At 39.1% G+C, this 14,428-nt stretch overlaps 1 protein-coding gene across 1 annotated transcript; it reads right to left on the bottom strand.

The window, feature by feature from the left end:
* Positions 1-243: 243 nt before the first annotated feature.
* Positions 244-1,176, bottom strand: LOC100774428 (olfactory receptor 6C75). The gene has a single exon (XM_027429388.1). It carries the CDS (start codon positions 1,174-1,176, stop codon positions 244-246), a length of 933 nt encoding a protein of 310 aa, XP_027285189.1.
* Between the last annotated feature and the right edge of the window lie 13,252 nt (positions 1,177-14,428).

The raw sequence follows: 14,428 nt of genomic DNA, 5'->3' as shown, positions 1-14,428 counted from the left end.
TGCCTTGAAAAAAGCAAACAAATAAAAAAAAAAACTACTACCAGAAATATGTGGAATAAAGAGCGTGGATTGGGCGCACACTGCATTAAAATGTACTGAGAGGTGACAGACACATGCATTTTTATGAAGATACTCACACAGAAGGCATGTGAATTCTGGGATTCTGAAATGACAAGGCTTGTGCTCTTGTTAAATTGTAGAAATTTTTTGATGATTTCCACCTCAAGAATACAAGATATTTTCTTATCTTGATATTTTTATTCTGCACACAGTCTCCCTCAGAGCCCGGTGGACCTGCTTGTTGCGCAGAGTATAGATGACAGGGTTCAGAAGCGGTGTCACCACCGTGTTCACCAGAGCAGCCTCTCTGTTGGATTCTAGCCTACTTGTTTGCTTTGTTTTCACATATATAAACACACAGCTGCCGTACATTAGAGAGAGGACAATGAGGTGGGAAGAGCAGGTGGAGAAAGCTTTCTGTCTCTCCTTGGCTGATGGGAGACGGACAATCGTGACTACTATGCTGCTGTACGCAATGATGGTTATAATGAGGGATGAGAGAATGATAAGAAAAGCAAGGCTAAAAGCCAGAGTTTCAGCAGCTCTAGTGTCTGAGCAGGAGAGGTGGATCAGAGGGCCAATGTCACAGAAGAAGTGTGGGATGACATGGGGGCCACAGAAGGATAACCGTGATACCTTCCCTACTACCCACGTGATAAGGGTGAAGGTCATAGTAAGGCAGGCCATGATTAGGAGGGTGCAGGTTCTCAGGTTCATGATGGTGTGATAATGCAAAGGCTTACAAATAGCCACACACCTGTCCACTGACATCACAGCTATGAGAAGAAAACCAAACGCCCCGATGAATACAAAGATGAAGGCTTGTATGAAACAGGCAACAAAGGAAATTGTTTGTTTCCCTAAAAGAAATATAGCCAACAACTTAGGAATAACAGCGCTAGTAAAACAACACTCAAAGAAGGAGAAAATACCAAGGAAAAAATACATGGGGGTTTTCAGATGAGCACTGGTGCAGACAACGGAGACAATGACTACGTTTCCTGTCATGGAGGCCAGGTATGCCAGCAGGTGCACTGAGAAGAGAAGCCTCCCCAGGTGCTGCACAGCAGGAAATCCCTCCAGAGTAAATTCCTGGACGGTTGTCCGGTTCTCCATTTCCACTGTCTTAACTTATGGTAAAGAGATCACAGAGAGCAGAGATGTTCTCGTGGTGCCCACAAACGGGTCATTCAGCAGCCTGTTCAAAGTGTGATGAAGATTAAATATGTTATTCTCTTTACTTTTGACATAAACTTGTGTGTTCCTGAGTTTAACTATAATATCATAATTATTGGCATATTACTCTTTGGTTCAGCCATCATTACTGTCACCTCTATTACTGTCACCATCACTACTTATGCTACTATACTAGCCACCTGAAGTCACTATGTCCCCACAACATCTTAAGTATTAGGTTTTTGTCACCCCTGCTTCACCAGGAGGAGAGATCAAAATTTTTAGTCTCAGAGAGATTGGGTCATACAACAGAGTTATTATTAAAGATTGGGCTCCTACTGGATCCCCAAACTCCTGCTGTTTCTCAATATTATGACAAGGTATTTTAATGTTTTACATTTGTATTTATTGTTAGAATAACTGTACAGTGAGGGTATTGTGTGGATGTAAGAGGACAATATGCAGAAATTAGTTTCTTCTTGCACCTTATGGGTCCTGGAGATCAAATATGTGTCATTCAGCTTGGTGGCAAACACCTGAACTCATGGAGACAATATTCTTTATAAGAGACCTTTATACTTGACCTTTCTCCTTTGTAATCCCACATAACTGAGTGCAGAATTGTTTGTGTTCACTTATACCAAGGACAAAAATCTCCAAAAACACAGGTATAAAATGTCTTTGATTATTTCCCCACAAAAATGTCCAACTTACAGTCTCTCAAACATATGTGATAGATACACTCCATTGATCCCACTTTCTCATCCGGTAATAGTAATGGCTTATGGTGGCCCTAAGGTTCTTAGACTAGATATGTTTCAGCACACACAACCACCAACAGAAGGACACTGAAATGACCAGGCACTCGAGACTTCACGGTTATAGGGTAAATCAAAGACTTAACCTGGTTCTTCTGGCACATATGAAGATGCTGGTGGACGCCTTCAAAGCATCACTCGTATCAGTGGGCCCCAACTTTGTCATTTTCTCTTCCATTTCCCCTGAGTGCCACATTGCTGGCAGCAGGGTGTAAAATGTGTCTGCCCCACACTGTTGTGGCCAAGACCTGAATGTACCAATTACCTCGCTCTCCTTCATGCTTCAGGACCTGAGGAGTAGCCTAAGGAATATTCTGGCACACTGTTCACTTCTTGGGTGTGCAACTGACCTTTCTGCTGCATAGCTTTCTCCTTTGTAATACCACATAACTAATCACAGAATTGTTTGTGTTCAGTTATATCAAGAATGAAAATCTTGCAAAACACAGGTCTAATATGTCTTTGATGATTCCCCCACGAGAATTTGGTCACTAGCATGATGTCCCCAGCCAGGGAACAGGGTGCTCTCAGAGCTTGTTATGAGTGGAAGGAGTAAGAAAGAAATGCTATGCACAGCTGGGCTCCCTAGAGACGTCTAATTGGTCACCTTTAAGAACAAGAGTTATTGGTGGAACAGTGTTTCCTGTCTGGGGGACAGGTAGTGCCTATTGTCCTCTGCTGAGACTTTTTACTCTAATTCACTAAGGATTTCTCAGATCTCAACTTGCAAAACTCAAAGTCCAGACTTACATTTTCTACCTGTGATGTGTATAACAAGTCCAGAGCAATGTACCAAATGCAGACATGTGATCATAAGGAACTGGTCTCTGCCTCTTGTTTTATTTAGACTTATGGAAAAGGAAGATGTGCAAAAGAGAGTGGATTTTATCTTTATCTGTTCACCTATGCATGTTAATATTATTTTCATTATATTTTAATTTTGTTTTATCCTGATAAACAAACAATTAGAGTGGAAATTAACACACATAAGGTTAATATTTCTGCATATGCATATATGGGTACCAACCACTGCTGTTTTTTTTTTTAAATCAGCAGAGTATTTTCTTTGCTGGCCCAGCCTCCTCAAAGAGGGAAATGCAATCCTTACTTGTTCCACAAAGATAAATGGAAGTCATGTATCTCCTGGCACCTAAAACTTACCTGAGCCTTTGCTGTTTGTGTGTGTATGCATATATGTATTTGGCACATAATAGTTATATGAATTTACAGAGTACAATGTTATATTTTAGGATAGTCACACAGTATTGCCATGGTCAGTTCAGAGTAATTAGCCTGTCTTACCTTGTTTTCTTGTGCCCAAGAACATTCTAAATCCTTTTGGCTGTTTTGTAATCTTCAATGAATTGTTTTCAACCATAATTACCCTTCTGTACAATCAAGCATTAGAAATTATTCTTTCGGACCAACTGCTCTTCTATTCTCATAATCACCTTTGACCTGTTCCACTCTTTCAAGTGCTGCTGTCTGTTACTTGGGTACTTAACTCTGTGAAAGCAATGTAACAACGCACTTCCACATATTAGTGAGACATGGTTTCTCATCTCTCTGTGCCTATCTTATTTCACTTAACGTAATATCTGGATTTATTTGGACCACAGAACATATCATAATTTTATCTTAGTGGCTGACTAACTGATCACTGTATGCATCTGTAATGAATGACTGAATCCCCTTATAATTAACAGATATAGGTAGACATTGCTGCAAGACACATGAGCCACAGAAGGGAGAAGCTGTTACCTAGCAACCTTTAATGTGTGGGCTTTTTCTCTTGGCTACCTCAGGTTGCCTGCTGGCAACTTGTCTCTATTCCTACAGCTTGTGGATTTACAGTAAAAACCAAGGACTACATATTTTCATTACACGATGTGGAGAAATTAAGCTGAAACTGAGCTGGAAGCATCCTTCCTGCTAGCTAGCTTCTGTATTCCCAGAAGATGTTATACCTACAATTGGGAAGAAAAGGCCTCTACAGTATTATTGAATTGTGACCCAGTTAACTGTATACCACCCTACTATGCAAGATGTGCCCACTGGTGGCATGAATGTTGAGGGGTAGTCAACAGTTCACTGATTGAATTTGAGGCCAACTCCACATGAGTGAATTTATACCTGGTACTGTAAACCCAGTTAAAAATACCCATGACTGGAGAGGAACTTACTGTTGTTGTGTAGCTAAATTAACACAGCCCCCAAACAGTTTCTAAATGCTTATGTTCATACTCACAGACAAAGGCTAAACTCAACTTTAAAGAGCATTTTATTTAGTCAACATTAGGTTGTGAGGCAACTTCTTGGAAATGTTTGAAGCTGCCATCATCAACCCTATTTTACAAAGTTGATATGGGATGTCCTTCTGTATGATGCAAATATGTGCTACTTTTATTGGTTGGTAAATAAAGCTGATTTGGATAATGGCTCAGGCATATTATCGACTAGATCTCACAATAAAATTAACCCATTTAGTTTATATTTTACCACGATGCTTGTGGCTTGTTACCTCACGTCTTGCTTCTCTGGCGGCTATATGGCATCTCCCTGACTCCATCTTCTTTCTCTTTGTTTGGATTTCCTGCCTGGCTCTATTCTGCCTGACCATTGGCCAAATCAGCTTTATTTATCAACCAATAAAAGCAAACACATATTCACAACAAACAGAAGGGCACCCCACATCATCTTCCCTTTTTTGTCTAATTAAAAAGGAAGGTTTTAACTTTAACATAGTAAAGTTACATATAACAAAACAGTTATCAAGCAAGAATTATAGTTACAGTATTTGGTCTATTTGTATTTGACAAGATTAAAGGAAATACTCTATCATCTATTCTTTCTTTGTGAGTCTAAACTTTTATACTTAATTGTAACACAAGTTCTAATGGGTCTTAATAATAAAAGCCTTGAGTCAGATATAGGGGGAAATCCTGAGAGATCAGAGAGAAGGAGCAAGCCAAAGCCATCTTACAAAGACATTTGTTTATAATATCAATTGGCTTGTTGTCAAGTAATGGAAAAGTCTTTTTTTATTCTTTGTTATTGACATGATTTTTTAAATGAAATTCTGAGGTCTTTAGCACATTTCCTATCAATAGTTGATCCATTTCATCATTGCCTTGTGTTAGAGGGCCTGGCAGATTCATATGGGATTGGGTGTGATATATATAAATCACATATATATGGAAGAATTCCTACTCTTTATTGGGTCTTGTAACTTAATAAAGAATAAAGTCAATTCTGTATCATCTGCTATAAATTCAGCAGTTCCAATATGCAAAAAAACTCTTTCTGCATATTGTGAATCAGTAACTGTGTTGAGAGGTTCTTTATGATCCATTCACACGATGAGAATAGTATAGAATTCTGACTTTTGGACAGAATTATAAAGACTTAGATCCACTTTACCTAATTTTTTTGTTTTATAACCTGTTTTTCCTGATTTATTTTTATCAGTATAGACTGTCAGGGCTCCAGTTATTGGCGTTTCCTGTACAATATGAGCAAAGATCTAATCAGTTTTCTTTATAAGTTGAATTCTCTCGCTTTTGGGTTAATTGCTGTTAACCTCTCCCAAAAATTACTATAAGCTATTTTCCAGGGTTCATTTTCTACTCATAACTTGTCAATTTTATCATTAGCAAACGGTACTATAATTTCTGCTGAATCTAATTGATGAAGTCTCAATTTTCTCTTTCGAATCAACTCAGAGATCTTTTCCACATAAGTTTTAAATTTTTTCCTCTGTTTATGTAGTAAAAAAAGATCTAGTCCAAGATAATGTCTTCCATCTGCATTAAAATTCCTTAGGGAATGCTTAGAGGATAATATGATCAGAATGCAGTTAAGCTTCAGATCCACATGATCCAAATGCACACTTTGTAATCTCTTCCACCTAAGCCAATACTCTCCCAACTTCAGCTGTTAATTTCCTGGGACTATTTAAGTCCTTGTCACTATCTAAGGTTTTGTTTAAATTAGTCAGTTCATCAAGTTTTATCCCAATAGTGGGCCCATAGATGGGAAATATCTTCTAGAAATCTTTGAAAATCATTAAGAGTCTGCAACCAATCTCTCCTAAATTGTACCTTTTGGGGTCTAAGTTTTGTGAACCTATTTTATAGCCTAAATAATTAACAAAATCTCCTCTTTGTATTTCTTCAGAAGCAATTGGTAATCCCCAATAAGGCAGATTTTTCTTCACTTATTCAAACATTCTAAACTATCAACATTTGAATCAGCTAGTAGGATATCATTTATGTAATGGTAAACTATAAATTGAGAAAATTGTTTATGTATCATTTACAACAGCTGCCATACAAAATATTGGCATAGAGTGGGGCTATTTAACATTCCCTGTGGGAGGACCTTCCATTGATATCTCTTAGCAGGCTGAGAATTATTATTAGTAGGCACTATGAAGACAATTTTTTCTCTGACTTCTTCTTGTAAAGGTATACTGAAGAAACAATTGTTTAAATCAATAACTATGAGAGGCCATCCTTTAGATAATAGAGAAGGCAAAGGAATTCTAGACTATAGAGAGCCCATTGGTTGAATTAACAGCTCTTATTAACAATTCTTAGATCTGTTACCATTGTCCATTTTCCAGATTTCTTTTTAATAGCAAATACAGGAGAATTTCAAGGGCTGGTTGATTCTTCAATATGCTGAGCATTTAGTTGCTCCTATACCAACCATTTCAAAATCTGCAGTTTCTCTGTTGTTAAAGGCCATTGTGCAGCCAATACAGGTTTGTCCATCAACCATTTTAAATGTAGGGCTGTTGGTGTGTTTGGAAGATCACTAGCTGTTGTGCCCTGTTCTTATACAACTGAATGATTGGTGATTGTTCTTTATAATACCTTCTAATATTTTTCCCAGAAACATATGTTAATTTATGGTTTATTTCTAAGATTGGGGGAATGTAAATCTAAGTATTCCATTGCTGTAATAATCACATCCCCACAAATTCATTGTTATAAAAGCCACATACGGCTTTAATTTTCTCTTTGTCTTTCTGGCACTACACACTTGACCCATCTTGCACTCTATTTTACCTGAGATAGCATTCCAATCACTAAAAGCTGAACATTTACCTCCTGAAGAAGCCAATTTAGATGCCAATATTGTGGTGCAATTATTGTTACATCTGCACCTGTGTCTATCAGACCTTCAATGATAATGTTATTCATTTGTATTTTTAATTTTGATCTTTGGTTATTTATAGAAGTTTGCCAAAAATACTCACTTTATACTTTTTCCTGAAATTTTTTTCGGTCCTCTCTAGCTGTTCATCCAGAGCAGTATGGTTTCTTACAATGGGCATTGGTTTATTTAATTGCTCTGGGAAGGAGATTCCTCTACAATGACAGGAAATGACTCAATGGAATTTGGCATAGAGGCCTGGGAGAGGCCCCTCAAGGAGTTTCCCATGGAAAAAGGTTACCTTGAATGTCCCTTATCGATCTACATTCATTAGTCAAACGTCTGCCTTTGTCACATCTTCTGCATAATCATAAGGGAGGGGCATTCTGTTTGAATTATGCTTAGAGAAAGAAGTGTTTCTAGGAATTCCCTGCTTACAATACCTTTTAAGTGCCCTTGTTTGCCACAATTGAACCACTTGCCATGTCAAGTTTTCTTCAAACTTCTGGAATCACCTCTCCTATCCAAACACTAACATGGTCATAAGATACAATATCGATTGTGTCACGGATCCATTCCTCCAAGGGTGCTGGTCTTGCCTTTAAAAGCCTAATTATCTTTTTGCATTGTGTAATAGCAGTTTCAAAAGCCAGAGATTCAATTATTATTTGTCTGTTTCTGAGTTTGGTATCATTCTATTTACTGCTGATATCAATCTTTGTAAGAAATCAGTGAAGGTTTCTTTTGGGTCCTGTATGACTTTAGTAAGTGACTCAATCTTCTTTCCTACTTCAATTCTATCCCAAGCATTCAAAGCTGCTGCATGGCATAAATAAGGATGTGACCATCATATATGGACTGCCTTTCTATAGTAACATAATCTCCTTCTCCAAGAAGTTGATCTTGGGAGATTTCTGTACCTCTAACTTTACACCATTGTTCAATAGTTTTATCCTCTTCTCTGAACCAGGTACTTCATTGTAATTGTGGACCAAGCTCTAGAACAGAATTAACCAAGTCTATCCAGCCTTTAGGGATAATGCTATTACAAGTTGACCACAAGTTTAACATCTGCCTCACAAAAGGTGAATGTACGTCATAGGAGACAATCACTTCCTTGAATGTCCTTAAATCTAACATTGGCACAGAATTCCAATCAGCTCTTACAGAGCCTCTATCATTTGGCAATCCCTGTAAGATTACTGGATATATTAAGGTTGGTTGTTTGAAAACGTTAGACTATTCCTCTCTGACCTTATAATGCAATGATAAAATTGGTTCTCCTTTAAATTCCTCTGTCTGGATTTGAATATCTCTATGATCTGTTCTATTAAGTTTTTCCAAGGCCTGTGTCTCAGCATTCATACCAAAAACTTTTTAAGAGATAAACCAAGAATTATCAAAATGACAACAAGTGTTATCAAAATGATAATTAACATTATGTCAATGCCAGTTAAGTTGATTATCCCTTCATTTTATTGTTCCATTTTTAAATAATTCATTGCATAATCATACAAAGACCTAACTTTCTCTATTAAAATTGTGTTTCCCAGTTTTTGACATGGGAAAAAAACCTCTCTTTTTAACTAATTCTTCCCTTTAAGAATTCCCAATTTTCTTATCAAGTCTGTCAACAATGACAAAGATGTGCGGCTGACTGCTCTTGCGAAACAGTAAAAGCCCGACCAGATTTCAAGGTAGCTGCCTAGTTTGGCAGCAGCCAGAGAAGGGGGTCCAGAGAAAAACCCCCAAGAGAGAAGAAAGGAAAATTTAGTCTGTAGGGTGGTGATTCTGGCTGCATGTAGCTCCGGCCTATGCTGGTGGTTGCGAAGCCACAGGCAAATGGCTTTTTCAAGAATTTGTACCCCAAAGGTTGGGTGCCAGATGTAGTATGAATTCTAGTTGTTCTCCGCAATAAAAACCTGGGGTCACATATGTGGAAGGGGGCTGAAAGATAAGAGAAGTAAAGTAGGCAGCCTGTCTTTTACCTCTACCTCAGACCAAATGGGCAATCCTGTCTCTACAAATCCCCAGACTGAATCCTCAGATTGCATCCTCCAACTGACGTGAGCTCCTGTCTCCTCCTACCTTATACTCCTCTCTCCACCCAGTCATATCTCTTCTTGTCTCCATCTCCTTAGTGCTGGGATTAAAAGCATGCCACTCCAAGAGCTGGGATCACCTCTGTGTGAGTTCTATTTCTCTTTTAGACTGGATCAATTTTATGGAGCCCAGGGTAGCCTTGAACTAACAGATATCTGTCTGCCTCTGTCTCCTGAATGCTGGTATTAAAGGTGTATATCAACACTGCCTGGCCTCTATGGCTAACTAGTTTGGCAAGCTTTGCACTCTGATCTTCAGGCAAGCTTTATTTGTTAGATTATAAACAGAATATCACCACAATCATGTAAAAATGAAATCAGGAAATAGAAAACAAATCCAAACATTTAGCAGATTTAAAATAAATGGTTTAGCAATTTATTATTCAAGATAAAATATGGTAGAATAACTTTTTATTAATTAAATTTTATTAAAAGTTTTAATTGAAATATAATTATATCACTTCCCTCTTTCTCTGTCCTCCTTCCAACCCTTCTTATATCACCCACCTCTAAAACTCCCTGTACTGTTAGTCATTCTCAAATTCATGGCCTCTTTTTTATTCTTGTTACACATACATAAATGCATAATTATATAACCAGCTGAGTCAGGCTAGTATGGCTTCTGTGTATATAATTTCAGGGAAGACCCCTTTGTATTGAAAGACCAATTAGGGGGCTTATCCCCAGATGATTGTAATGCTCCCTCTCTCTGCCATCATTAGTTGCCTGTAGCTCTTGTCTAGGTGAGGTAGCCTGTGAGATTTTCCCCGTCTTCACTAGCATATCTACTGATATTATTGTTCAGATCTTGGTTAGGTAGCCATATTGTTGAGGTAGCACGAGTGTAGTTTCCCAGTCATTTCATGGAGATACAATCTCACAGACTTCCTAGGACTCTGGATCTTGTAACTTTTTATCCCCTCTTTCCCAATGTTTCCTGAGTCTTAGTGTCAAGAGTTGTGTTGTAGACACATTCATTGAGGCTGGGATCTACACAATCCATTGATTTCTGTACTGTGACCTGTGTGGTATTCTGTAATTGTCTTCATTTGCTGTAAAGAGGAGCTTCCTTGATGAAGGGTGAAAGCTATAACCTGTGGGGAAAAGTCTAAGTTTTAGAATGCATCTAGTAATCAGTTGTCTAGCAAAGTGGTTATAAAACAACTGCATGATAAAAACCACATTTAAGGAATGTCTATCTACAAATCCAGGAGGCACTAGAATGAAAATTTCAACAGGAAGAGGATAATGGCAGCTCCAAAATAATGTGGAATAAATAATTCCAGACAAGCAAATCAAAAGATGGGGACACACACACACACACACACACACACACACACACACACACACACACACACACACCATCACAACACCAAAAAAAAAGGAAACAACAAACACTACTCATTGATAACTCTCAACATCAATGGTCTCAATTCCTCAATAAAAAAACACAGGTTAAGAGATGGATGCAAAAACAATATCCATCATTCTGCTGTATGTTAATGTCAAGGATATCACCTCAGGATTAAACAATGGAAAAAGATATTGCAAAGAAATGGACCTACGGATCAAGCCAATGTAGTCATCTTAATATCTGACAAAATAGATTTCAAACAAAAATTAATCAGAAGAGATAGGGAAAGACACTACCTACTCATCAAAAGAAAAGAATCTACTGAAAGGATATTACAATTTCAACATCTATGGATCAAACACAAGGGCACACAAGTTTATAAAAGAATTACTATTACAGCTTATGTACATACTCATCCTCACGAAATACACTGATAGTGGGAACATCAAAACTGACCATCTATTCAGACACAAGGCAAGTCTCAACAGATCCAAGAAAACTGAAATAACATTCTGAAGCCTATCTGACCACCCCAATTAAAGCTGGGTATCAACAACAATAATAACAAAAAAACAGAAAGTTTAAAAACTAATGGAAACTTAAAACCCCATTGCTGAAGGAAAAATGGGTCAAGATAGTTTTCATTTCAAATGTGGTAAAATTTTGTTTGTAATCTAACAGATAAAACTTGCCGGAAGATCAGAGTATTGAGCTAAGTCACCAGTTAGCAATAGAGGTCAGGCAGTGGAGGCACACACCTTTAATCCCAGCACCTGGGAGGCAGAGGAAGACAGATCTATGTGAGTTCAAGGCTATGCAAGATTAATCCAGTCTCAAAGAGAAACAGAGCCAGGCGGTAATGGCTCACACCTTTAATTCCAGTACTCGGGAGTTATATGCCTTTAATCCCAGCATTAGGAAGGTGGAGACAGGAAGGGATATGGCTGGTTGTAGAGATGAATGCAAGGTGAGAGGAGAAAGGAGCTCTGGGCAGCCTTAAGATTCATAGAGACAGGATTGCTTTTTTGTTTTGAGGTAGAGTAAGAAGTAGTAGCTGGCTAGTTCTTCTCTGATCTTTCAGCTTTCACCCCTGATAGCTGACTCCGGGTTTTTTTTTTTTTTTCATGAAAAGCTAGTCTTTATATAGGTCAGCTGCATTTCCCTAGTATAAATACCTTCCCTTTCCTTTTATAACGTGGTCTATCTTTCTCACCACATGGGTATAAGTCAACATGTCTATATTTAGCCTAACACTAATGTTAGTGTTTATCGTTCATGTTAGAAATCTAAAGTTTACATTTCCAGGTTTCACCTGGCCTCCACCTGTTGTTTATTTTTAGAGTTATTTATTTATTTATTTTCTGGGAATGAGCTGGGACTGGAGCAATAGCTCAACTTTTTTTAAAAAAGATTTTATTTATTTATTATGTATACAACATTCTGCTTCCATGTATATCTGCACACCAGAAGAGGGCACCAGATCTCATAACGGATGGTTGTGAGCCACCATGTGGTTGCTGGGAATTGAACTCAGGACCTCTGGAAGAGCAGTGAGTGCTCTTAACCTCTGAGCCATCTCTCCAGCCCAATGGCTCAACTGACTCCGGGTTTTTATTATTTTTTTCTGCAGTTTTTTTTATTTGAATTAGAAACAAGATTGTTTTACATGACAATTCCAGTTCCCTTTCCTTCCCCTCCTCCCCTACCCCCCCCAACTAAAACCCTATCACATATCCTTTCTGCTCCCCAGGGAGGGTGAAGCCTTCCATAGGGTGTCATTAGAGTCTATAATATCCTTTAGGATAGGGCCTAGGCCCACCCCCGTGTGTCTAGGCTCAAGGAGTATTCCTCTATGTGGAATGGGCTCCCAAAGTCCCCAACTATGCTAGGGATAAGTACTGAACTAATACAGGAGGCCCAGTAGATTTCTGAGGTTTCCTAACTGAAACCCATGTTCCTGGGGTCTGGATCAGTCTCATACTGGTATCCCAGCTATCAGTCTGGGGAGCAAGAGCTCCCCGATGTTCAGGACAGCTGTTTCTGTGGGTTTCACCAGCCTGGTCTGGACCCCTTTGCTATTTACTCATGCTACTCTGCAACTGGATTCCAGTTGAGTTCAGTGATTAGTTGTGGTGTCTGCTTCTACTTCCACCAGTTGCTAGATGAGGGCTATCGGGTGGCATATAAGTCAGTCATCAATCTCATTATCAGGGGAGGGCATTTAAGGTAGCCTCTCCTCTGTGGCGTCATCTTTGTAGATCTCCAGATATTTCCCTAGTGCCTGATTTCTCTGTAAACCTAAAATGTCTCCCTCTATTATGGTATCTCCATTCTTCTTATCTTCTATTCTTCCCCTGACTCAACCTTTCTGCTCCTTCATTGTCGTGTCCACCCTTGACCAGCAAGAATGACGCAACACCGAGGAATCTTCTTCACACAGTTTAATCGGGAACCTTGCTTTACATGGAATGGCGGCCCCGGGTAGAGGAAGACAGGGCCTGATATAGTCTACATCTACCAATCACCTAACCCTATGTGGCGCACCAGGATAGGTTGTCTCCAAGCAGAATTAAAAGGATACATGGCCTTTACCAAATTAGGAGTTGTTTACCACAGAGAGCACTCGCCTCAGGCTGGCAGAAGGCGGAAACCGGCGCCATCTTTTGGGCACGGTACTTTGCAGCTCCCAACACTTCGATGTCCTCTGCATCCCTCCTCTTCTCCCCTTCTCATTCTCCTAGCTCCCACCGCCTCCTCCCTTGCTCCCAATTTGCTCAGGAGATCTTGACTCTTTCCCCTTCTCCAGGGGACATCTCTCTTAGGGTCCTCCTTGTTTACTAGCTTCTCTGGCAGTGTGGATTGTAGGCTGGTAATCTTTTACTCTATGTCTGAAATCCACATATGAGTGAGTACATACCATGTTTGTCTTTTTGTGATTGGGTTACCGAACTCAGAATGGTTTCTTCGAGTTCCATCCATTTTCCTGCAAATTTCAAGATTCTGTTGTTTTTCCCCCTGAGTAGTACTCCATTGTGTAAATGTACCACATTTTCTTTATCCATTCTTCAGTTGAGGGGCATCTTGGCTGCTTCCAGTTTCTGGCTATTACAAATAGTGCTGCTAAGAACATAGTTAAACAGATGTCCTTGTTGTATGAATGTGCTTCTTTTGGGTATATGCCTAAGAGTGGAATTGCTGGATCTTGTGGAAGACTGACTCCCATTTTCTTGAGGAGACGCCATGCTGATTTCAAAAGTGACTGTACAAGTTGGCACTCCCACCAGCAGTGGAGAAGTGTTACCTTTTTCCACATCCCTTCCAGCATAAACTGTCATTGGTGTTTTATATTTTAGCCATTCTGATAGGAGCAAGATGGTATCTCAGAGTTGTTTTGATTTGCATTTCCCTAATGGTTAAGGATGTTGAACACTTTCTTATGTGTCTTTCAGCCATTTTAGATTCCTCTATTGAGAACCATCTATTTAGTTCTGTACCCCACTTTTTAATTGGATTATTTGGTATTTTGGAGACTAGCTTCTTGAGTTCTTTGTATATTTTGGAGATGAGCCCTCTGTCAGATGTGGGGTTGGTGAAGATCTTTTCCCAGTTTGTGGACTGCCGTTTTGTCTTGCTGACTGTGTCATTTGCCTTACAGAAGCTTCTCAGTTTCAGCAGGTCCCATTTTTTAATTTTGGATCTCAGAGGCAGAGGCAGAGGCAGAGGCAGGCGGATCTCTGTGAGTTTGAGGCCAGCCAAGT

This window comes from Cricetulus griseus, chromosome 8 (genome assembly GCF_003668045.3).
Source record: "Cricetulus griseus strain 17A/GY chromosome 8, alternate assembly CriGri-PICRH-1.0, whole genome shotgun sequence".
In the NCBI taxonomy this organism is placed as follows: Eukaryota; Metazoa; Chordata; class Mammalia; order Rodentia; family Cricetidae; genus Cricetulus; species Cricetulus griseus.
The sequence above is the reverse complement of the archived record's forward strand: the minus strand, read 5'-3'. Positions and strand labels throughout refer to the sequence as shown.